The sequence below is a fragment of the Sabethes cyaneus genome, chromosome 3 (genome assembly GCF_943734655.1).
Source record: "Sabethes cyaneus chromosome 3, idSabCyanKW18_F2, whole genome shotgun sequence".
Classification (NCBI taxonomy): domain Eukaryota; kingdom Metazoa; phylum Arthropoda; class Insecta; order Diptera; family Culicidae; genus Sabethes; species Sabethes cyaneus.
This window is the reverse complement of record NC_071355.1, coordinates 94568238-94595159: the sequence shown is the minus strand read 5'-3', so window position 1 is coordinate 94595159 and position 26922 is coordinate 94568238. Positions and strand designations below refer to the sequence as shown.

Here is a 26922-nt window from a genome sequence, read left to right as displayed (position 1 = left end):
AGGAGTATACTACATTACACTACGTTACAGAACTCACGAATAGACGGGAAGAGATTGAAATTTTTTTTTGACTTCTAGTATATTTAGTATATTCTAGTATATAGTGGAAATATAACAGAATTTATTGAAATTTTTTCTTATTTTTTCTCATTGATTTTCTCAAAAATGATTTATAATTATTTGGCGATATCATAGTTTTCACAGAAACTTGGCTGCATAGTGCCATTTATTCATTTGAAACAGCAAGCAAACTTTTCAATTTAGCTTTCGTATACAATGTGTATCATTAATTCAAATTATTAGGCCATCTTTACCACTGTTAAGAATTGACGTAGATTGTGAACATTCTATTTTAAGACTCAACATTGGGTATTACGATTACTCTTACTTCGACTAAGATGCTATTATCGACGCCGTTAATACGCGAGTCAATACGTGCCATTACCTGGAACACCCTCTATGTATAGTACTGTACTGATGATGCAGTTCTACATATCTGTAAAGCACTTATTAATGTAAGCGATGAGCACGTACCAATGAGCAGACAAGATAAAACGGTAAACAACCATTTTCCGTTGTGAAATACTAAATATAAACCGCAATTGATCTAATCCTGGGTACCGTAATAGATCTTAACCAGGGTAGCTTTGTAGAATTAAATTAAAACCATTATCCGTTATTTTTCTGGAAATTTACAGAAAGTCGTAGACAATATTATGAAATTTCTAGCCTGCATTCACTTCTCTAGAACCTCTTCCTTTCATGTATTTTGTTTTCGATACATTAATGAAAAGTCCAATCCGTTTGGCTTCAGCTTTCAATCCGATAGACGTTTCCGCCATACTCCCAAAGGTAGTGTAATGATGTCAACGTCGTCAGCGAAACCAAGGAGCTGGACGGACTTCGTGAATATCGTGCCACTCGTGTCTATACTCGCTCTTCACACCCTCCAAAGCGATGTTGAACAGCAAACATGAAAGCCCATCACCTTGCCGTAACCCTCTTCGAGATCCAAAGAGACTCGAGACTGCCCCTGATACTCGAACAACACACATTACTCGATCCATCGTCGCCTTGACCAATCGCGTTAGTTTATCTGGAAATCCGTAGTAGTGCATAATCTGCCATAGCTGATCTCGATCGATCGTGTCGTACGCCGATTTGAAGTCGGTGAATAAATGATGCGTGGGCACGTTGTATTCGCGACATTTCTACAACACTTGCCGAAGCGCGAAAATCTGGTCCGTGGTGGCACAGGCACCCATGAATCCCGCTTGATAATGCCCCACGAACTCCTTTGCAAATGGTGATAATCGACGACATAAAAGTTGGGAGAGTCCCTTGTAGGCGGCGTTCAACAGTGTGATTGCGCGGTAATTACAATAACCCAACTTGTCGCCCTTTTTGTCGATCGGACACACGATACCTTCCGTCCACTCCTCCGGTAGTAGCTCATCCTCCCAAATCTTTACAATGACCCAGTGCAGTGCTCTAGCCAGTGCGTTCCCACCGTCTTCCAGCAGCTCGCCGGGTAGCTGATCAGCCCCAGCGGCTTTATTGTTCCTCAGCCGACCGATCTCTTCTGCTACCTCCTGGAGCTGGGGGGCTGGTATTCTGTCGTCTTCTGCACGTGCTCCAAGATCTGTTGCCATATCGTCACCTCCATGTTCAGCTATATCGCTCGCCATAATACTGCTTCCACCTCTCGATCACCTCACGTTCGTTCGTGAGGTGATCGAGAGGTGGAAGTCCCGACACAGATCGGCCTGCGGCAGATAGCCTTTGCGCGAACGGTTTAGCTTCTCGTAGAACTTCCGTTTATCGTTAGCACGGTACAGTTCTTCCATCACCTCGATCTTCCTGTTGGCGCTTTTTTCTCCGAAAGACCGAGTTTTGCCAGTTCCGTGCTTGTTTATATCGCTCCACATTCGCACTCGTACGATGTTGCAGCATTCTCGGACGTGCTGCATTCTTCTTCTGCACTAATTGCTTGCATTCGCCGTCGAACCAATCGTTTTTTCGGTTCGGATTCATTGTACCTAGTGCGGCTGGAACAGTACTACCGATGGCGGTATTAATGCCTTTCCAAGCATCTTCAAGAGTTGCTGCGCCAAGTTGCTCTTGCGTTGGTAGCCCTGCTTCCAGCTGCCGCGCGTGTTCCTGGACAACTCCGGTTTCTCATAGCTGCTCGATGTTGGGTCGCGGCGTACGACTTCACGCGTGTTATGCACCGTCGAGAGTTTTGACCGCATGCACACTGCAACTAGGAAATGCTCCGAATCTATATTCGCACTGCGGTAGGTGCGAACGTTTATAACATCAGAGAAGAATTTACCATCGATTAGAATATGGCCAATTGGGTTTTCTATTCGTTGGTCTGGTGATCTCCAGGTGGCGTTGTGGATATTTTTGCGGGGGAAGAAGGTACTTCGGACTACCATACCGCGGGAAGCTGCAAAATTTACGCATCTTTGGCCGTTGTCGTTCGTTGCGGCATGCTGGCTGTTTGGCCCGATTACCGGACTATATATAGCTTCCCGTCCTACCTGCGCGTTCATGTCACCGATGACGATTTTCATGGCCCGTCGCGGACAGCCATCATACACCTGCTCCAGCTGCGCGTAGAACGCCTCCTTCTCGTCATCGGGTCTCCCTTCGTGTGGGCAGTGCACGTTGATGATACTGTAATTGAAGAAACGGCTCTTAATCCTCAACTTGCACATCCTTGCGTTGATCGGTTGCCAACCAATCACACGCTGGCGGTAGTCCTTATTTCGTCGCGTAGGTCGACGCGGATTGTCCCGATCCCTATTTCTTCTTCGTTGTTGGTAACTTTTTGTTTTCCAGGGCGGCTTGTTGTGCCTGCCCCTAACCCCCTGTCTCGCCGGAGGACCATCGTGCACTGTTTAGAATCCCTGCTGGCACGAGGACGAGTATAATAATCAGCCGCCCCTAACATGGAGAACAGACGCTGTTTGAGCCGCATCACCTTGGTGAACAGACGCTTGTGTTTGACGAAGCATTTCCTCTACCGCCATGCTATGGTTACCGCGCCAGTATTCGTGTCGCACCTCCTCACTTTGCTATTGTCAGATTGACAACATCATCCAGGCTACGCCGCATTTGGTATCATATGACTCGTGGAGGCGTGAGGCGGGAGTTTGTGAGGACCAGAGCTGTGTTTGACGCTCCTTCCAGGTTGTCAACTCACCATTTGAAGCCCAACAACGTACGGTAGTCAAAATGTACGCCATGAAGCTATACAGGAAGGACGACGAGATCTAGGGCAAGCTATCTGCAAGCAGTTACCGGGATACGAGTTTTACGTTGCAACACCGCACTACAGTTCCTGAGGAGGCAAAGAAAACTAAGGGCAGACATAATCATCGTAAAGCTCTTAGTTGAATCAGGTTATAGCAAAGCCTCTGGTATAAACGTCTTTAAGACTTGACTTGACAGACTTCGCAGCCGGTTATAATTAGAATAAACGACAATTATGGGGATAGCGCAACGACCTTATTGACTCAAGCAGTACCGCCCAGCCGAGCTTAGATAACTTAGAAGATAACTGGACTAATGACCGTCCGTCTGGGAGCCAATTATAATCAGATACGATACTTGCTTTAGGCACCATGATTTTCCGGTATTGCGTAACATTTGAACCATAGAGGAGTGGGATACTTTAAAACACCTTTTTTATTATTTTTTGCTACCATTCCCTCCGTCTATATACACTAAAAAAGCACGAAAGCTGAATGTTCGGTAGAGTTTTTTATGATACCAAATATTACTAAACTTCCATACACTTCGATATGCATCACCAAAATTTAGCTTTTTTGATTTCGGTAAAATTTTACCGAGTTTTTCAGCTGCGTAGCAAAAGCTACAAAATACAATATCATTTAAGAATAGCAAACAGCAACGGTCTTACACTGCTACCTAGCAGAACCCCCAATGCGGAGAAATGCAAGAATAAAGTTTCAAACGCAACATCCTAATGCAAAAAAGTTTAAAAAAGAGTATTGGATGGTCAATTCGATCGAATGCTTTCGTAGATCGAACCGGTGCAAGTGTCAATGTAATTTTTTTACATCTTCCATTGCAGAAGAAAAAATTAAATTATTGAATTATTAAAAATTATTGCATTCACTTAATTATAAATGCAAACTATCGGAAATTATCGGCGACACATACATGGCCCACTGTGCAATGTTCGCGCTCTTAGTAAGTTTTGTTTTAATTACCGTCGTAATATTGTCGGAATATACAACGTGCGAGTGTGCTCATAGGTGAACGCAGACACACACATTCTACCTCTACTTTCATTGGCACGCTAAGGGACGGAATGGACAGAGCGCGATACTCAAATACCTGCATAGAATTTTCCGAGAAAAATTCAGTTTTCTTCCGCCAAATCTGCGCTTTTGACCGTGCAAGATCATATATTCATACGCTCATACATGTATATATACGCTTCGAAGCTCGCGCCCACCGCCGGTATTCCAACTGATCGCCGTACGCGTCGCAGTCAACAATACGATACGGAATAAAGTGCTTGGGTGTAATCTCAGTCTCACCAGGAGCTTCAGTTTCATTCGAGCAGTTCTTTCAAGCAGGTCTAGCACGATCAGCAAAAAGTGAAGGCTGTAAAGTATACACTCTACTCAACGTGCTTCTAAATCTAGTGTGTTATCTCGTACTAGCCTATCGTGCAGCTATTGCAAGCTAGATACCACCTTTTCAATGCTAAATGCATTGCATTTTTGCATGCAATTATCGATTACCAGTTCACTGTCGGATGACGGTTAATAACAATCATTTAGTAGGTGCTAGAGTTTTATTTGAAGTGATGAGTCTGGAACGGTTGTGCAATGCAATTTGAAAAATTCCGATCAATTAAGGTTCGAGATACGCAGTGACAAGAGAAAATAAAACCGCGCAGTGCAATTTATAGCTGAAAATAAAAGCTCGCCACTTTCCTTTGTGCCGAATGATGTGATAAAAGGCGGGGGTGCTAACCCAGTTCTGTAGTACGGACGGATGACTCAGTATAAGAAAATAAGGAAAAGTCTAGCGTTTCAAAACTCAGCTAAAAGATCGCGACAATCTTCTTCTACGGGTTTTATTTGCAACATAGAGTCAAAGAATAGAAAAAGCAGCGCAAACATATTAATTTTAGTTCGCTCTAATTATCTCAAACATCGATAAAGTGTTATTGTAATTAGTGTTGTTGTTATTACTACTGTCCTAGTCGTTTTATATGTATATTGTGAGCGTACGACTAAACTGGCCAACGAACAAAACATTGAACCACGGAGCTCAGACCGAACGAAGCCGTATACAAACACATTACGGAACGCGGCTTTGCGATACGTTCCTATAGTTAGACATCAGCTGCCATCATCATCATGTGTATTTTCTTGTGGTCGTCATTCAAGCAAACAGCCAAACAGCATACACACACCGGCACCGAAACAGCTGTTTAATTTCGTAGTCCAAAAACAGAGCGCGCGAACTGTGCTGATACAAAAAAAATGACAGTGATTTTTGAATGGGCTAATGCTGCATCCTTCCTTACCAGTTACAGACAAATCAGGTTTTGAATTGCAAATTAGAAATTACTGATCGCATTTTCCTTCGGTAGCCCCTATGCTAAATACTTACTTTTGTCACTTTGCCGCGTAGTTCTGTGCTCGTAGCGAACTTTCACGGCACATCAATTTCGTCACATTTTTTAGCATTCGTTTGTATTGGGTGCCTATGCACCCCGAAGGGCTAGTCAATTGTGTTTGTAGATGAGGCGACGAAAAAAAATTTATTAAATTTGAATTTTACTCTATTGAGTAAGTTTCTTCAAAAAACTAATCATGCAGATGCAGCTCATTGGTGGCATCTGACATCATATGGTTTATGATTTTTTTTTGCATTTTGGGCACAGACAATTAAACCTGTAGGTGGTAAGCGAACAAGGTAAAAACAAATACCATGACTTTTCTTTCTTTAGTGTAGGAATAGCACAACAAACACACGGTTCGCGGCCTGCACTGGCTAGCGGCGCCGTCGGTTGAATGTAGCAAGGTTATAATGGTAAAGGGAAGCAAAAGTCTGATGGGAAGGGTGCGCATGGCAGTTTAATTGCGTGTATAGAAATATTGAACCAAGCAGCCAGAAAGCAGTTTTGTTCCTGTTCTCGTTCAAAACAGGACATGCTAAATGCGCTTTGGATTGTTTGTAACTCATTTCATGTCATGTACTCACGCGGAAAAATTGGTATATGTAAAAAAATGCAAATTTCTGAGTAATGAAAACAAATTTATTGCTCAAATCACATGACTGATAACCGAAATTTGTTCGGAATAAATGTTAAGTACCAAAATTTTAAATCTGGGCTAAAGTTGGTATACTATCACCTCAATAGTTGCATTATCACAATGCATTATTTGCACTGTACAGCACTGTAGTTGTAAACGACAACGCAATAAACAGCTTTGCATCATTGTGAATATAAATTAAACGGCGTGTTTAAATGCCGATGCACAAATGTTGTCTCATCATTGTCTACCGAGTAGACTGTGACTGTCGTTGTAAAAGGAAGTAACATTTTTTGCACAAAAAGTCCCCCAGCCTGCTGTTGTACGGTAGTCCGGGGTGAGCCGAACAGAATGTTCAAAAGTTACGAATCGTATAACAAAAGTTTAGTCATTTTATTCATTACAACATAATTAAAAATATGGATAAATAAAAAGTTTTCAATTATTTTCACTTGAGAATATTTGTTTGCTTTAACGGGAAATTAGCAGTCATTAACATTTCGTCGGAGAACCCAATTTCGGAATCAGTTTATGGGCCCAAAAGCGGGATTCTGTTTATAAAAATGTAAATGCTGCATTCTTCTTGCCAATCTGAATACAGCGAATATATTTTCATGAACAGAATTTTTGTTTCAAGCAAAAAAACTGCTTATGAAATTGGCAGAATCGATGACCACTAATTCCTCCTTAACTTATTCTAAATATTATAGAGCATGTTCGAACGCTTATATATAACAACATTTTTTTTTGTTACGATTTTATTTTTATTTTATATCAAATAAGGTCATTACAAACATTTTATAAACTTTTTTCTTTCCAATGTTAGACAATTAGAGGAAGTGGGAACAAAAAAACAAAGAGATTTTTTTTATTCACGCAAAAAAACTTAAGCGTTTTATGTATTTTTATTTAAAGCTTGATCGAAAAAATCAAATCCATTCTTACTTTTCATATATATGTACGTTATTATTTTCCATGCAAAAACCTAATGAAAAATCGAAAGTTAATCGAAAATTTTTACGGCTTTCAGAAATTACATTGTTTGACCTTCCACTTCTGTTTCGCTCCACAAGTTTTTACACTGTACAATTAATTTTATACAAAAATTCTTTACTCAAGCTTAACAAAAAGCTTGACAAAAACTTTAAAAATAGTTTGCAATTACCTAAGGTAAGGTTCAATAAAAATCAAAAGTGTGAATGCATTTTTTAACAGTTTTCAGAGACAGATATTGGCATTGTCTGAGGCATTGGCCGTTATAGTTTAAGTTTAAGCCATATTTTGAAGTTTTTGAGTATTCATTGGCAAGAACCCAGTTATTTGACCGCATATTAATGAAATTTTCCGAAAGATATTGTCCAATTATAAAGATTAAATCTTTCTCACTAAGAATATCTTTTTTTATTTTTTTTAAATTTTCGTGGTTTCAAAATTGGCGGTCATTTTTGGCTTTAATTTCGGAGAATTCACAATCACATGTTTAATCAGACATTACATAAAAATTTTGAAACTATAACATTCGTACTTCCTTAGTACCGTAAAACGGGGTCATATTGATCACCGGGGTAACATTGATCAAATGGACCATTCGCAAAAATAAGTGAAATAAACAACTTCTGCCAACTTTCCTGAACTGATCAATGTTACCCCGTTTTACGGTACTTAGTAATTGTCCTAGAGTCTGGTCATCGTCTTTCGCACCATTTTTAAAATAATATGGAACTAAAGAAAATCATACTAAAGTGAGCCTACTTGGAATATGTTAATAAAGCATTTGCAATTGATAAATAAAGAGCAATAGTGGAAGACCGCATTTTGAACTTACCCCGGTGTTTCAAGATACTCCGTAATACCTTATATCTACTTGAAAGTGCATTTGCATCAGAATGAATGCGTATAATCACGGCCAAATAAAACGGGTCACGGTCAGCCAGACAGTGAACCTACCATTTCAAGATTTATATTAATATTAACCTATTTCTGTTTACAAGGCTTATTTTTATCTGCGCATTGGAGATATGTGTCCTCACGTTTTCTTAGTTTTCATACAATGGGTTGTTTTTAAAATGTTTATAAATGTCTATATTATACCCAAAAGTTGTGGTTCTAACCATGAAAACATCCTGAAATTATAATTTTTTTCTGATTGCTGAAATTACAACGACAACGTACGGCTATGTTTCCATACATACACGTATGCACGTTTACCAATTTGACATTGGCTATTTTTACGAGGTACCCTAACATCCAAACAAAATAAAATATTCTCATTTTTCACAAAATAATATTTTTTGGACGACCATCAAAAAAGGTATTTTTAGCTTAATTTTACGGGCTGACCGATTATCGACAGTTTTTTTGCAGCTGTCACTTTCCCGCCATCTTTTAGAGCCTTTAATTAGTTTACTTATTTATTGTCCGGTTCCGGTAGCGTAAGATTTATATCCTTTTAAAAAAATTGCTGCTTCCGGTTCTATCGTTAGGAACATTATTATAATTTACTTACCTAACTAACACTAATTAGCGATTATCATTGGCTGGTCTATTTGAAATTGAAAATTTGGTTTGTACGCTTCAAAAAATTTATGCAGCCTCTCTTAAACATTGTGTACGACTATGCACGTTTTACTTCGGGTGGTAGCTAGTTCCGGTTTACCACACCTCGAACGAACAGTGATGCAGCGTAACATGCAGTGTACCACGAGATTTCGCAATCGATGTCCACGAGTATGGATGAGTTTCTGATGAAGAGTACTGGGGGACTAAGTGCGTAAAAGCTTTTAAAAGAATTTGAATAGCGTCAGCTTAACGGCGGTCGTTGCAGAGAAAATACAACAGTACAGTGTTCAGAAGCTAGCATAGATTTTTCCACATTGTTGTGCTATTAAGCCATCCCATTGCAGATTGCATTGGAAACTAAATTCCAGCCGTTACTTTGACCATCCAGAATAAGTCCAGACACTCACTAGTGGAATGATGCTTCCAGCTCTGCGGCGTCGGCTTGTGATGAAAAGTGCTTTGCTCTTAGCAAGACTCACAAAAAGTTGATTCCAATCCGCAACACGTTCTAGATCAGCAGTCATCACCCTGACTAACTCACGTGCACAAGGACCAAGTCGGCCGACGAAGAGTTACACATCAACGGCATCTAATCTGAACTGAGCAGTGCTTCAATACAGTCGGTAGATTATTGAGATGACAGCAGAATAATAAAGGGCCGAGTACTAAGCCTTGTGGAACACTGCACAAATATCTGTATTTGTGGCAGCGCTGGCGGTGACCAGAGGTCTGAAATATATGAAATAATCAACCACTTCCAGTTCATCGCCGTCAATATTTGGTTTTCGATGCATTCATTTGTAACGCTATCCTTCTAGTCTCTATTTTTAGTCTGACGTAGATTACCTCCGCCGTCCCAAGGATTCAAGTAATTTAATTTTATTTAACATCGCCTTCGACAAAAAATCGTACAGACTGAATATGCTTATCAACTACTAGCTGTAACCTGCGCGCGTCGCCTCGCGTCTAATTTAGAGCAAATTGGAGGTACGCTATGCAATGTTAACGGTATGTAACTCTATGAGGTACAACTACGTTATTTTTGCTCGTGTTGAATGCAATCTGATATGATTTGTTTAAGTCTTTGCTTAATGTGGGCGATTATTACCACGAAAATACATATCGCTCCCCTCGTTTTGGCTACAGACAAGGTTCTTATATATAGAGTAAGGAGGGGTAAAAATGCGATGCGGGTAAAAGTGCGATTCAGTGATTTATCGGTGCAGATTCCGAGTAAATTTTCTACATTGGCATGGATGGGTGACTACTTTGACAGCTTGAATCTAACGTAAACTTTGGTTGCTTACGAAGCATAGTTACTGAGTTATGTGCAAATGTTATTTTAGGGCGGTTTTGATGTAATTTTTTGTTATACGACAAATACGATATCAACAGGAGGATATTACTTGTTGAAAATTTGTAGCAGCGTTTTACATCACTCACATATCTGTTTTGAAAGTACAGTGAAAATAATTTAAAAAATATATTTCGCTCTTCCGTAATTTAATCTAACCCCGTCAAGCGCCTAGCGGGGTAAAAGTTCGATTCACGGACGGGGCAAAAGTACGATTCATGGACGAGGCAAAAATGTATAGCTAGTTATATACAGCTTCAGGCACTATATTACAGATACTAGAAATGAAAGATCTGCAGAAAACTGTGTGCTCTACAGATGTTGGCCGAAGAAAAACAATGTGTTTCCACTGATGAAACAAAAAACAAACGTTTTGAAAAGTTTCGATCTAACGGAGGCTGCAATACACAAGCGCAAAATAGAAAAGATGCAAATTGAGAATATCCCTTACCGAAACATAACGCAGATTGAAGATAATATGGTTTTGTTAGCTATTGCTGGGCTAATTTCTTGGATTCTAGCTTCGAACTTTTGCCCCGCGGTATTCGCACTTTTGCCCCGCTAGTGGGGTAAAAGTGCGAATCAGCACTTGATCAGAAGAAAGGAGAATTTATTTTGCAAAACACTATTACCGCAGATGATTTATAGTTGAATGTGAAGACATTGAGTTACTGCATCACTATAAAATATATTATGTTGTTGTCCTTCTTTATATCTTACGAAAATTGATGACAACTTCAAACATCGCACTTATGCCCCGCCCTACTCTATAGATGTTTCACTATGTGATTTCGCTGATTCGTTTTTTGAAAGCTGACTTTGGCATGTCGAAGTCAAAACTGTCACCAAAAGCGTTGAAGGCTTGAAGACATGAGTTTAATGCCAAAGTTTCTGGCCAAAGTGCGTCCGGTGGAAAGGTATTGCAAGTAACTGCGTATCGTGTTCGAATAATGCTGGGCAATCAATGTTTCCCTGCATTAGCTCAAACACGAACATTCTTTGTTGATTGGTCCGCCTACCTGACACCGAGCGTGATAATGAGGAAGATTGATCGAATCGTTCCAGAGCAAATTGCGCAGAGCAAACAGTAAAAAAAATTGTGTACTCGTTTGATTACAAGGGTTTGCGTAACCTGATGCGGGCACCAAACGATAGAAGCGTACTCCAAGATGCTACGCACCAACGCGCAATACAGCGTTTTGAGTGCGTAAATGTCGCTAAAGCTGCAAGCATGACGACGAATGAATCCTAGTGTGGTGAATGCCTTCGCGGTGATAATCCCAATGTGCTCGTTGAATCTAACTTTCGAGTCAGTTGTGACGCCTAAGTCGCACATTGAGTAAACGCGATCTACAATGTCTATCCTCAATAAGTATTGAAGGTGTAGAGCATTTTTGCTTCCAGCGAAGGTTACTGTTTTGCATTTATTGTAGTTAATGCGCATGCCGTTTTTGTAGCACCAAACTACTAGTTTGTTTAAGTCCCCTTGCAGTGCCATGCAGTCCGAAACCGACAGTATTGCTCAAAAAATTTTTAAATCATCGGCGAAGGAAAGTACGGGAGATGACAAAGATGTACCCAGGTTGTTTACGAAAAGGTTGAATAGCAATGGTCCGAGTACGTTTCCTTGGGGTACGCCGGAGGGAATAAGAAACGTTCGAGATCGAGCAGAATTCACTACAACGTATGCCGTGCGGTCCGTCAGATATGAACTGAGCCATTCGGTAATCCAATCCGGAAGACCCATGTGCTTCAACTTGGCGATAACCTGAATGTGTGGAACAGTATCGAAAGCTTTTGCAAAGTCGATGTATACTGAATCCACTTGTCGTCTTGCTTCGACTTCTCTGGATAAAGTAGTAATGTAGCACATCAGATTAGTGGTGGTTGACCGGTTCCTCATGAAGCCGTGCTGTGCTTCAAAGATGACTGTTGCAACTACGTTTTATAGCGCGCTGTGGACTAGTTTTTCTAATAGCTTACTAAGGCAACAAAGTAGCGAGACACCACGGTAGTTGGACACACAACTACGATCCCCTGATTCTTAAATTGGAACAATATAGGCTGATTTCCAAGTAGACAGGAAAGACTTTTCACGGAGTGAACGATTGAATATCAGTGCAATCAGTTCTGCCAGACTATCAGTGCAGTTTTTTAGAAGCACTGGAGCAGTGTCGTCCGTACCTGACCCCTTGTCAGTATCCAGATCTTCAAGAGCGGCGATGACATTATTTTTGGATATATTTGAATAGCGGGAAGATTGATGTCGTGTGCTTGTATATGAGCAAAACAGTTGAGCAATGATGCCAAGCCACTGATTTCTCCCCGGATCTCTTTAACGCTGTTATCGTTTGTGGGCATTCCTTGGTTAATTTCCGTTCTGTCTCCTTCGATTATATCGCTGTTGAGATGCTTTGTGCTGCTTTCACCTGTCGACCTCCTCGTGCTGGTTTATGACCAGGTATCCCTCGTTGTCCATACTCACATATCCTTTGTGAGATTGGTTTACCTTCCCATCGAACTTGCGCGTCTCATTAGCCCGGAATAGTTGTTCCAGCTCCTCACGATCTCTGTCCAATTTCTGTCGCTTTTTTCTCCTCAGAATCGTGGTTAACTCATTCCACACTAGTCGTTACTTAGCCAAATTCTCCCTCGTGGATATGCTTGGATACGCTCCATCGCTTGTTGGCATTTTCCGTCAAACCAATCATTTCGTGCGCTTGAGGTTTCCTCTCCTAACACCTCGCACCTCATTGATTGCCGAGCGTGTCATACTCCATCCGTTTTCGAGGGTAGAAACATCTAGTGCCACAGAGGAAGGCAGAGCTTCGGTCAGTACACGCGCGTAGTTTTCGGCAACTTGCGAGATGTCTAATAGCCGGATGTTTAACCGAAGAGGGCACATATATTGCTACTAGGTAATGGTCCGCGTAGATATCCGCACCCCGCAGGGAGCATACGTAGGTGATGTTCGAGAAAACCGGCTCTCGATGAGAATATGGTTGATTTGGTTCAAGGTTCGTTGGTCAGGTGATCTCTAGGTGACTTTGTAGATATCTTCTGATCACCATAAGCCGTTATCGTTCGTGTCGGTGCGCAGGCTACCGGGTCCGATCACCGGTCTATACATTGCTCCCTTGCCGATCTGGACGTTCATATCCCCGATCCCCGATGACGATCTTGATGTCTCGTGGTAAGCAGCTGTCGTACGTTGCCTCCAGCTGCGCTGCGCATAAAACGCTTGCTTCTCCTCGTCGGGTCTACCTTCATGTAGGCAATGCAAGTTTATGATGACGCAGTTGAAGAAACGGCCTTTTATTCTCAACTTTACTTCAACTCAACAACTTTACATCAACTCTCATATTTTTCTAAAGAAAGGGACTAAAAATCCTATCCAATGATGAAGTTATGGTTATTCCATCTCACCGTTTGAATTTTTATACAGATATTAACGCTGTCCATGTTTTAAGTGCGCGAAATTACCAGCAGTCACGGTATATATTTTTGTGTGTCTTTTCTATGTATCCTGCGAGCGACAATTAAAAACTGCATTCTTCAAAGTGCGAATCAAATTAATTTTGACGGAATATTTTATGCCTTAATTAGTCTTAAGTTACTTTAATGCGGTCAGATAGATGATTCCCGCGTCATAACATATCCTCCAAGGTCCACTTGAAGTCTGCAGTGTAATAAAACTCGACATAGGTACTCTGTCGCAGTCTATTGAATTTACTAACGATAATACTGTGTAAAACATATTGGAGTGCATACTGTCGGAGGTGGTGTAATCTGTATCGCCACAGCCCATCACATTTATTGCAGCCACATGATAACCATTCATCATTTTCTCCGACACCGACACACATTAACGAAGGGTATTTTTTATAGTTTGTTACCATGAGACCTTCGGTATCGATGGTGAACAATAGATGACTAAGCTGCAAAAAAGTGTTGAGAATGCACCTATCGGTTAACCCTAACCCACTTGAAGACAAAGATAAACATAAACGTTTTTTTTCTAAAATAATGTTTAATATGTATTTTATGCTGTAGAATACTACTTTATAATTTTATTCCAACCGAGTATATATTTAAAATTATTATTAGAATACTAATGAATGCTTTGAAAGATAGCTTCTGCTGAAGTTAATGTCCGATTCCCCCTATAAGCTAACTTGTTAACGTTTACATAGATGTCGTCACGTGTTTGACCATTGACAGTGATTACAGAAAAACGACCGCCCGAGCCTATCGAATCGAATCGTATTAGCACAGTTCTCGCCATGTAGCAAACGAAGCGTATTGATTGCATTTATTATCAACAAAGTGCCGTGTGCCGTCGACTGTCAGCCCAGACACATAGTTACTCTGAATAGCAGCATCTACGCATAGTCGTGGAACGCTCCACATACATGTTGATATGACAGACTCAATTCCAACGCCGATAGGACTAATCATCAAAACGCCTAGGGATGCTTAAACAGAACGCAATAGATATGTTTCGGTGTCGTTTGTGTTTATGCTATGTACTCAACTGTGGACTATATACGTAGGAATTGCATGCATAAATCGCACTGCATGCAATGATAAGAAATGCACTATCGGCGAACAGTTAACAAACGAGTTTTTGCCCTTTAGCGTGTAATAGTTTATTAGACGCAGTTGCTATTCATTCTAGTGTCAACCATATTGCACTCGTGAAGCTAGTGCTGCAACCAGATTGCTACAGTTAAAAGTCGTCAGTTTAATGGTTTAACATGTATAGTAAACAATGAGTGTTCTGATCAAACATTAAAGTAAGTGAAGTTCGTGTTGAATGAAGTTCTGTCATCAAGGACAATAGTGCTTTGCATATTCCAATTGTCGACATTGGGTTTGTGCCGAGCTAGTGTTTGAAAAATAGGATCTCACAAACGGCTGAGATGTCGAGCAAAAAAGCACGGATAGTTACACGGGTAAGCTACTAGTTATTAGCGTTAATCCTTTCAATTTTGACAACAACGTAGTTGAAAACATGTATACATAGACATAAAATTAATCTAGTACTCATTTGTTAGAATATCGATGTCCAATTCCACATAGCTTGCTACTGTACCTACATCTATCTATCTCTACAATCAATTTCTGAAAGCAACTTCAAGCGATACTGTATCAGCATGTGTCATATAGATGTGTTGGTCAGTTGCACAAATTCATCACTCAATTGGGAATATCCCCGTAGTACTTAATTGTATGGTGGGGTTGGTCCTGGATATTCACACACCAGTCTGGGAGTGATCTGAAGCAAGCATATGTACGCAGGAATCCACACTTGACTCGCCCGGCCGATATCAGAGCGAGAGCAGTTTAATTGGCAGTTGAATGAAATTTCTCAAAGCCTCATTTAGGAACTCTGTCAGTCGTTCGGTAACTCCAGTGCGCTGCTGTCGTTGGGACGGTTTTCGTATTACTTTGGGGTATCTTTGGGAAAATCTTTACAAAAGAAAAATCATGTGTGCTGACTAGGTGTCGATCTGGTGGAGACTTGCAGTCGATTCATATTCTGAGTTTCAAAGATTACGATTGCTTGGTGGTAGAAAAGTTTATAGTGAAAAATGGCAGAAAAAAGTAAAGCGGTGAGCAAAACTTTATTCATGAATGTTAAGTTTTAGTGGAATACTTATAATGTCAAACAATACTAATAGACGTTACATAGAAACATATTGCTTTTTGAAAAAATCAAAATCAATAATTTGTTATTAACACATTTGTGTAAAGATTTTCACTGTTTTCTACGAATTAAAAGTGATATGTTTTTTGATTGATTATACGTTATTAATTTGTTGGAGTATTAAATCATACATCTAATATTTTTCAAAATTTCAAATTAAGTGACATCCTATTTTCATTTATTTTATTTTTTCATAATTTTTCCATAATTAATTTTTTCATTCGTTGCATCGCAATGATTTTATTTGTTAAAGAAATATAGCCTAGGGTATTTTCTGTCCATTCAGCCTATGGCCTAGTTCAAGTGGAAGAACAGGTGGTTTTGACGTTCTTTGAATGAAAAATAGTAGATTACTTACAGTCTTGAGAAAATAGTTATTGAAAATTGAATGTCGGCAAAGTATTTTTATTGGCGAAAGAAAAGGCAAATAGGCTGAATTTAGAAACCTGCTGAAAATACCCGCCCGTACGCTACATAAAATAATAATTGATAATACACAAATGACACATCACAAGATTAGATCAAGGAGGTTTTTTAGGGTAATTGATCGGATAAGTTTTTTTAAATTTTTGTCCAACTTAAAGTGTCTAGATGACTAGGCTAGACATTCATGCCCAGAATGCCTTATTTTCTGAAATCATTTTATTTTTGTCAATGCAAAGTGAAATTTCGCACATTGTTAAATAATAACTTCTAAACGTTTCCTAAAATTCACTCATTGTTCTAATTTGCAGTCGTTTTCTGAAATAAACAACGATTATCGTATGCTTTTTTTTAAAATAAATTTTAGCAAGTTTTTAATTTTTTTTAATTTTATCGAGCGTACTAGTCGGAACTACTGGTCGAATTATTTTTTTTTTGTTCTTACTTACACTTTTACTTTTTCGGCGGCTTATCGAATCCATGCCGAATTCAGGAGCCGTCTCCATATTTCTCGGCCTTAGGCTGCCGCTCTCCAGTCGCCCTTAACACCCGCTGTTCTAGCTTCCTCGTCAACAGCGCTCATCCAACGGGTACGAGGTCTGCCTCGAAGTCGACGGCCTCTGTCGGGTTCTCTGCTAATCATTGTTTTCGCTGGTCTCTCACCCGACGTCCTTGCTACGTGGTCAGTCCATTGTAGCCTGCCGTATTTTAATCGCTTCACAAATAGGCCGCCAAGAATTGATCGCTGGATCTTACGCTCGAAAACGCCTAGAGCTCGTCGGTCACTCTCTTTCAACGTCCTCGCTTCGTGGCAGTAGAGTACCACCGAAAGATCAGGATCATTCTCCTTGAAATGTCCGAAAACTGCGAAGCCACAATCCATAAACCTTCTTTCCGTTCCATTATGTTCCTCTTCAGCTGATCTGCAAAATTAAACAATTTTTACACTCGAACAACAAACGATCATGGATGTTTCCATGGTAACTCCGTCAGGGCAAACTCGACGCTCTTGCAATGAATGTCAAAAGATTGTGCCCACTTGTGCTCAATAGCCGCCACTATCGCTCGTGGAAAGCTGGATAGAGCACGGGTTTTGTACGGAGGTGTAGGCTGCGGGACCTCAGCTGGCTACGTAATTCGTAGAAGGCCCTAATGGCAGCCGCTATCCGCCTTTTTACTTCACGAATCACATCGTTGTCACATGTCACTAAAGTACCAAAGTAAACAAATTCGTCGACCACTTCCAAAGTATCTCCATCTGTCACCACCGCAGTTACACCACCCTAAGGGCTACCACGCTCTCTACTAGCCACCATATACTTTGTTTTGGTAGAATTTATGATAAGCACTATCCTCGTAATTTCCTCCTTAAGCTACAAGTAACACCGATGATATCGATGTAGTCCGCGAACCCCAGGAGCATATGAGATTTCGTGATGATTTCCGCTTCTCTGCACGCCTGCCCTTCGAAAAGCACCTTCCAATGCAATGTTGAACAGCAAATTCGTTATTCCGTCACCTTGCTTCAGCCATCTAACGTCACAAACGAGTCCGATGCCCATTGGCGTAGCTAGAGGGGGTCCCTGGGAGACCAGGCCCCCGCCAGAACTCTGCAGGCCCTTTTAAAAATTTTCGCCAATTGGAATTTAAAAAACGGACAAAAATTTAGGACAATTCCCACTGCGTAGATGTATTTTTTATTCGCTAGACATCGGAAACGCATAGTTGTCGTCGTCAGTAGCCACCCCGGCTCCTCCTTTCAAACAGTCGTCTCCATTAAACTCTAACTTGGGCCACTGGTCGGCAATTTTCCAACCGTCTCAAAAGTTGTAACTCACTTTCAACCCGGTTGAGCTATCTTCTACGTTGAGCCCCTCCTGGTACCGGTGCAGTTGTTGACGAGTTGTTTTCGTCGCACCGTCGTCCGGCATCCTTACGACTTGTCCGGCCTACCGTAGGCTACTGCCTTTCGCCAGATGACGATGGAAATCTCTCCAAACGGTCCGCGGTTCCCAGCGATCCTAAATACACGAACTCATCTGCCACTTTTAGTTCGTCGCTGTCAACAATTACCATCCGTGAGAGGGTTCCGCGTTTCTTTCCTTTGAGCCTCTTTCTGTCATGTATTTGGTCTCCAACGCATTTATGTTTAGCCCAATCCTCCTAGACTCCGCTTTCGTCGGATCACCACCTCCAGAACGATGTTGAATAGCATGCAAGATAAGCCGTCATCATGCTCAACCCTTGCCAAAGCTCTTGTCAAAGAATCTCGAAAGTATCCCCGAGATGCGCAGATACACATCACTCGATCCAACGTAGCTTTGATCAGTTGCGTCAGTTTATCCGGAAACCCATGTTCGTGCATTATCTGATATAGATGATCTCGATCGACTGTATCGTATGCTGATTTGAAATCAATAAAGGTGTGATGCGAGGGCAAGTAGTACTCTTAATATTTGTACAAGATCTGTCGGTAAACATCATGTCCATAGTTGCGCGGGCCCCATGAAACCCACCTGATAATTCCCTTAAACCCCTGTGCTACCGGTGACAGCCGGTGCAACAGGATTATAATGATTTTTTTTAAAGTGCACTCCCTAGGCCCCTTCAAAGGAAATTTCTTGGCTATGCCAATGCCGATGTCTCACCCGCTCTCCTGACGCTTGATTGCAAACCATCCATGGTAGCACGTATCAGCCTAATCAGTTTTGTTGGAAAACTATGTTCAAGCATAATCTGCCACAGCTCAATTTGTTTAACTGTATCGTACGCCGCCTTGAAGTCTATAAACAAACGGTGAGTCTGCAAGTTGAATTCCCGGAATTGATCGAGGATCTGTCGCAAGGCGAACATTTGGTCCGTTGTTCTTATTGGGGAGTAAAAGTGTTTTTTTGTGAAGAACAAAAATTTTATGAATTGTGAAAAAATGAACGAAAATTGAATGAACTGTGGAAACTACGAAAATTAATTGACTGTCCAGGAGGGATAAGGGGAAATGGTCATTTTCTACATCGCTGAAATATGTAAGGGTCTTCGAGTAGGAGTGCAGTGAGTGTTTCTGTACGCATTTGCTTTATCTCAGGACCGTGGCTACCGAGAAAGTAGAGCACATTGGGGGATTCCATTTATTGCTGGCATTTTCAGATAGTGATGACATTACGTTTGGTACGTGAATTAAACTGATTGCACTCAAGTCACACGCATTGCTCAGTTATTTTCGAATAATCTCCTTTGCCATTTGTATCTATTCTATAGAATAGAGTCTTTTTAAAGCTGATGTTTTTTTTTTAATATTTCACATGTGGTTTTGGAAAATTCTAAAAAGTACGATCGAGCTACAATTGCAAATTCTAACTGTATCAAAGCTTGATCAATTCAAAAGCATATTTGAAAGATTGTCATCTCATATCGTTTTTGTGTCCATTGTTGGTATTTAGACTCCGACTAAAATATTCGTTTTGCATGAATATTTATTTATTTTATTTCTTTTATTATCATCATGACACAAGGACGAGAGGAACCCCACGGTTGAAAATCTCAGAAATAAAACAATAAACTGACGTATTTTTCAATGATTTTATGAATGATTATGTTTCTAAAAAAAGTGATTGATCTATGTATATCTTATGTGCGAAAGAACATATGAATACGATTTTAGAAGCATGAGCCACAAGAGGCAAGACAGAAAATCGATAAACTTTGACATGTTGTAGCCCTTTTAGTTTGGGTAATTTAATGCGCTTTTAGTTGGACGCTTGCCAGCGCAAGCCGGATACATTAACAATTTAGCATTATTTGAAAAGGTACAAATTATTAACTGTACTTTATTTACTACGGAAAACGTTTCATTTATATTTTGAGGATTGCGACTAGAGGAGAGCATGAATTTATAAAAAAAGTAAGATGGTCAAAAATTAAATAAAAACTAGTAACATCATTCGATTACGCATCTAAATATCTATGAAAAAAGTATTGCTTTATGGACACGTTAGAGCGTAAATGAGTTTTTTGAAAATCTGAGAAAAATGGAGAAGCGTCACTACGTGGGGAATCGATCAATTTGTACAAAACTTTGGAAAATTTAACCGATAACACCAATTTTGATTGAAACCGAAGTTGGTCAATTACTACGGGCATGATTACTTCAGGTAGAATGACCCCTAATTAGCTTCAAAATAGGATTTTGGAAAAAACACCAAGACAGAATATTTTAAATGCTTCGTTGAATTCATGGTTTTGACCAATACTAACATCCTGTGCAGAGAAATGTGAGGTGCATGTAGGTTCAATAATAAATGCCTTCGAATATACCGCGCGTTTGTTTTTAGCAGTTTTGGTCAAACGAATGGCATTTTACCCTACTTTTCTAGGATTACAGAGATGTATTGCTCAATAACTCTGGAACCCGCTGGGATAAAACGGATCTTTTTTCACCACAAGAAAGCTAACTTCATGTAAATTCCAGTACCATTGGTACAACACCTACTGCAGCCATGGAGGCAATACTATGCTTACTGTCTTTGCATCTTCATGTGGAGAAGGAAGCAGAGCTCGGCGCACTACGGTTGCAAAGGAGTAAAACTATACTCGAAGGTGACCAAATAGGTCATCTTCGCATACTTCGGGAGTTTAATCTGACACCCTTAGTAACTTCAGTCTCTGACTGCATGGAAGCCAGGCCTAATATGGACGTTCCATATGAGGTGATTGAAACAGATCGCTCAATGTAGAATAATGGAGGGCCCGATCGCGTATTTGATCGCGGCAAAATTAGTCATTTGATCCAAATTTTCTCAGTTAATTTCTTTTGGCATAAAAAGAATAACCCTAGCTCAGCGGCATTTTAAGAAAGAGAGATAAAGGACTTTTTTTTCGAAAAAATCCCTTCTATATCTGACAGTGATATTTTAAATGAGGTAACTGCAGTGATTCTTCGTCTCTACATCTACAAACATCTTATTTTCGATCTATAGAAGGTCGGATAGGGAATATAGCTCTACTAACCATCCAAAGACCCATAAAGAATGAATGAGTACTTACTGCGCATTCCGGAATTATTTTCCTGTTAGCAAGCCCCGTTAGTATACCAAAGGTAAAAAGCTCACAGAACCTCAAGTAATACGACAAAAATATACTCTAAGTCAACCAAAATACTGTTTTGTTTAAGGGGTGTATTCTGTACAATTTTACCCTACTTGAGATGACACGAAAAATATCCTTGAAAGATCAGAGTGTGTGTGAGTTATGAGCGTTCCGATTATACTTAAACTATATTCATTGGTTAATTTTAATGTCGATTTCTCTGATCTGCCGTGGACCCTGCGAATGTGAATGTCATTTTTCTGATTCGGCGGGTTGATTTATCATTTTGTCCAGTGTAAACACATTCAAATTAGCGGGAGTCCACGGTATTGTGTTTCACAATTCTGGGCAGATAATCGGATTCCTGCTGTGAAAAACACACTTTTTGAACGTTTTCTGCGCTACCGAATAACGCATATCGCAATTATCTTATCGCATTTGATCGGTTTAGCAACACGGTTTGGAATTCAATTGGAATCAATAGGAAAACAAATCCTTCAGATGGCTTCCACTCTGTATTAATAACTATCTATAGATCTCTTCACTCCATGGGTTTTCTGAGTACACATGTTAAAGGCTGTTGCCTTCCAGAGAACACACAAAAGGCATACAATTGATAAGATTGGCTTGAGTTGCCAGCTGATATCGAATGATAACAGAGGCATTATTGATCGCTCTAAAAACCGGTCAACAATCAGAACAGCAACACATTACGCTCTTACGGTAAAGTCAAAACTACCCATAGATAGCACCTTTATCTGCCTATTAAAATATCATTCGCAGACAACTTTAAGTACGCAATCGCAATCCTAGGTTGACGTTAAACCTGTAAGTGTGATTGATAGAGATAAAGGGCTTCAATTAACATGGTCATCATTGGTTAGGAATACTACTTATTACTAAAACAAACATTATCATCTATCAAAATTTTAAAATGTTTGCACCACTGCGGAATATGTCTACTTTTGGTCAAGCAATGCGATCAATTGTAACGCTTAGTAAAGTATAAGAACGCAATTTCAATTTATTTTGTTTAACTAATTTAGTGTATACTGCTCTTTCCGATGAACAGAATATGGATATTTGCGTGACGCTTGATTGCCGTTTTCGTTCATGTACCGTTTTATTGGTCGTAAACAAAAAACAATATTTTCACATTTCACAGTTAACCTGGCTTTAATTTGGTAGCACAAGGGGCTTTAAAAATTCGGATGCTGTCCGTCTATCGCTGTCGTTCATTCGAGTTGCCCCGTCCCACTAAATTTGTAAAGCTATTAATAGGTCAGTGTTATATTTCTGCTAGATATAACTATATTTACAGTATACATCAACAAACAACCCTTCGGCAGTAATACTACGATGTCTTCGCTTCACCATGCATGCGGAGCACCCCTCCCAAAGGTAGACATTCCTGCACGGCGGCTGTCATCAACGAACGATAGACAGCACGGCAGCAATGTTGACGGCGTTTGCAAGATTGCTTCAGATAGTGTGATCGTATTGTGCATGAACACCAGCCAAATGTCGTTCGCTCTACAGTAAAATTCTATATTTTGCAAAGCGGAAACTTATTACTACAATCCAATTATCAATTACAATGTAGGGACTTCCATACTCTTCTTATCCTCCTTAACCACACAATTTCAACTCTCTTAACCTAACCATATAAATCAATACCATTTACCATAGCATATCTCAATGCCTGTTTCGAAAGTTTCACAACCGTTTGTTGCGATCATTCTTTATACCAACACGACTCCGTAAGAAGCAATGTTCATCAATTAAAAAAGTTCCACTTAATCGATTAACGCTAATTGAGTTGTGCAACTGGTTGCTGTCGGAGGAAAATATAAACATTCAGCTCTTGGTGCTATCATAGAAGTGTCGGTAGATTTTAAGATGACAATTTACTACTGCACGATGCACTTAGAAAAATAAAATTTCCTGAAATTCACCAAACGAATACACGTCTGTTTAGTCTGTTTAGATTTAGTATTTACCCACGAATGGCTCGGTTCGGGTTCAAGTCTCGAATAAAATTACTGTAAAGGTGATTGAGTTCCTGTCACTCTAGTCTAGTCAACAAACCGGCTGGTTAGCACTGTACTGAACATATTCTCAGTTCGCGTTAAGTCGCTTGTGTACCTCCTCTAGTTAGAATTTTGTTCAAAATGTTATGACTTATTTAAGTTTAAGGATATTTTTTTATTTTGTTTCAACATCTTCTCTTTTTTGTATGTCTTTAGGCCTATTTTTGTGCTGATACCTTGAATGTTACTGATGAAAATTCGTTGTTACTTTAAAGATTATTATAGCCGATCTCCGTTACATTTAGAATTCACCTTGGAAATTGCATATTTCTTACCGCAGTTCCGAACCACGTTTTCAACTGTCTCATGTTCTTGCCAATTGACTCACATTTCACATTTTTACGAAAACGATAAGAACTAGTGTTCTAAACAGTCAGATTTATTGGTTTAAAAGTAAACAATACGGATACAGTATTCAGTAGGATACATAGGGTTGCTGTTGCTGCACTCGCAATCATTTAAGCGTACTAACGCTCATTCGACCTTATTGCCTCATGGAAGCTAAATCTTTAAAAGTCGTGTATGAACTATTTGTAGATTTGATTGTAATTTGCAATATTTCTGAATAAAGTGTTGCATTATTGTTTCATTGTATGATGCTAAAGGTATACAAATATTGTTATTGATAAATGAATGGACGTTTGTTTGTCAATGGGCAAGTATTGCAAAATATTGCAAAAAATATTTCAGTACTCTATTCAGGAAGATTGTAGATTACACTTAGCTCTACAAATGTTACATACGTGACTTTTACAGATTTTACATCTATGAGGCAGTACAATCCAATGAACGGAAGTAAGCGTAACTGAGCGCACTAACCCATCCGTTGACGTTTGATGCTCAAATAGTTAAATGATATAGTGAAAATCAGTAAGATACCAGGATCGTGCTTAGAAATTTTGTTATACACTATACTGCTCTTGTTAACACCCTAGATGTAAAACAATCCATCATTCGACACAGAGCCGGTGTTAAGGCGGCTAACCCGTGAGTTGTACGGAGCCTCGTGCTTGCAGATGACTACACTCAAAATAATCTGCACAAAACTAATGGTAAATTTTCATATGAAAATCCATATGATTATCATGTGCCACATATAAACACAATCTGCCCAGAAGTAAACATAAAAATTATACGCATATGAATAGTATGTGCAAATTTTTACGATAACTGTTAAAAACACATAAATGATAACTGTTTGGCTTATAAAGTTCATTTGCTGGCCACATTGCAAAAATCTATGTGTGGGACATATTTTTTTTTTTGTATGCCAGAAGGGCATTGGGTTAAAAGGCCACTGCGACAGTCTTAATGATCGTCTTTTGTGGCAGGCCCCGATTGCTGTACACAGTTTACGGATCGCTCATACCCATTGATGGAGTTGAGCGGAATAGTTGTAATCCTGTGCCCCAATTCGGTACTACATGGTTTATAAAGCCAATGACCGTTTTGGGATTTAGGCTCCATACCTGATATGGAGTAAGAAGGAAACTTCCTAAGAAGTTGTGCCTTGATAATGCAAGAGCTCCGCAATAGCAGAGCAGATGCGCTGAACTTTCAGGTTCAGAGTTACAAAAGCGGCAGGTGTCAGATGATACCTTGCCGATATTCTTTAAATGATAAAGAGCGGGGCTATGTCCTGTTAGGAGTCCCGTGATCGTGCGTAGTTCCCTACGAGTTAAATGGAGTAGTTTTTTAGCTACTGCAGGGTTTGGGTAGCTGTTTAGCTTGTCTACAACCCTGTGTTTGATTCCAACGGGCTGCTATTTCTAGCTTTTCCCATGTCATCAGTTCGCCTTTCACGGCGGATGTGGAGGTGCCCAGAAACGGTTCAGGACCAATACATTGCTGAGCTGATCCTTGTCTTGCTAGGTTGTCAGCAAATTCATTGCCCTCGATTCCGCAGTGACCGGGCACCCAAAGTAATAAAACTTTGTTTTGGCGGGAGAGTTCTCTCAATGCTGTGCTGCACTCCCAAACTAATTTGGACACGCATTTGGCGGACTTGAGAGCCAGTAGTGCTGCTTGGCTGTCCGTGAAGATACCGATTTTCTCATGCCTGTACTTTCGTTTCAAGCATATTGTCGCACAGATGTATATGGCATATACTTCTGCTTGAAAAACGGTGGGCCACTTTCCTAATGAGATAGTTTCCCTGATGCCGGGTCCGTAGACTCCGGAGCCTGTGCAGGCCCCCATTTTTGAACCATCTGTAAAAAAACAGATAGTTCCAGATGGAAGATCTGGCCCTCCATTATTCCACATTGAGCGATCTGTTTCAATCACCTCATATGGAACGTCCATATTGGGCCTGGCTTCCATGCAGTCAGAGACTGAAGTTACTAAGGGTGTCAGATTGAATTCCCGAAGTATGCGAAGATGACCGATTTGGTCACCTTCGAGTATGGTTTTACTCCTTTGCAACCGTAGTGCGCCGAGCTCTGCTTCCTTCTTCACATGAAGATGCAAAGGCAGTAAGCATAGCATTGCCTCCATGGCTGCAGTAGGTGTTGTACGCATGGCACTGGTAACTGGAAGACAGGCCAGGCGCTGAACTTTGTGGGACATATAGAAACTATACAAAAGTTTTCTCAGTGCAAATAACTTCGGCATTGCCACCAGCTTATGTCAAAAGTTTTTGTCGAGTGTGTGCTGTAGTTTACTCTATTCCTAGCTAGTCCTGTTGTTACGGAAGCTGGCTAAGTCGTGTCAAACTTCACAGCACCTTCGTATATCCAAATAAATGGTAAAATTATTATCTGATGACGCTTCTCCTTGTGAATTTTACCATTCATAGCTGCTCCAGTGATGAAAACCTTTGTGTCTATCTGTGCGCCTGTGTGTAAGTTATCATCTTGGGAGCGAATTCATCTGCGAAGATAAATTTCAACTTACCCGGAGAATCCCCCGTACATATACATCCGTTATACACGGTCAGAACTTGGTCGTAGAGTTTCCTTGCACGGTCTTTGGCAACCAGGTTCTGTTTCAGTATCCTGTTGAAATATTTGCCGGTATGGTATCTGCGATCAAAATTCCAGGATTATTTCGGACTGCCCTAATGATCTTCGCTTGTAGTTTCCGGTTACACTTCTACATTTGGTTCGTTATGCGCGATCTAACGTTTATAATTCCCGGTAACGTTTGAGGGGGGCCGCCCATTTGGCATAAAGTAATGCCAAATAGCATTATGCCAATTGGCATAATCATAAGGAGCCATTTGGCATAATTCCTCAAACATTATTTTATGACCTAATGTTCGCTTTCCTAGATGATTCAGGGCGAGCCGGCCGAAGGCAACGGCGAGTGTTCGCCGGTGACCCGCCGTCGGAAGCGCCGGCCACTGCGGGGGGGGGGGGGGGGGGGTGGTATAGCCCCCCCTGCAGAAATTAC

At 40.4% G+C, this 26922-nt stretch overlaps 1 protein-coding gene across 7 annotated transcripts in view; it reads left to right on the top strand.

The window, feature by feature from the left end:
* LOC128741397 (monocarboxylate transporter 2) overlaps nt 1–26922 on the top strand; it is a 52481-nt gene that overhangs the window by 16284 nt on the left and 9275 nt on the right. Inside the window, exons 1-2 of one of the 7 annotated variants that reach the window (XM_053837191.1) lie at nt 4539–4646; nt 14903–15179. The exons of 1 other annotated variant lie outside the window; for it this stretch is intronic. In XM_053837191.1, coding sequence (XP_053693166.1) covers nt 15147–15179 — 33 coding nt within the window. In that variant the 5' untranslated portion in view covers nt 4539–4646; nt 14903–15146. Of the gene's footprint in view, nt 1–4538; nt 4902–4945; nt 5031–14862; nt 15180–26922 lie in introns of those variants that run through there. 5 more of the 7 variants (XM_053837194.1, XM_053837192.1, XM_053837193.1 and 2 more) reach the window with 5 other exon arrangements.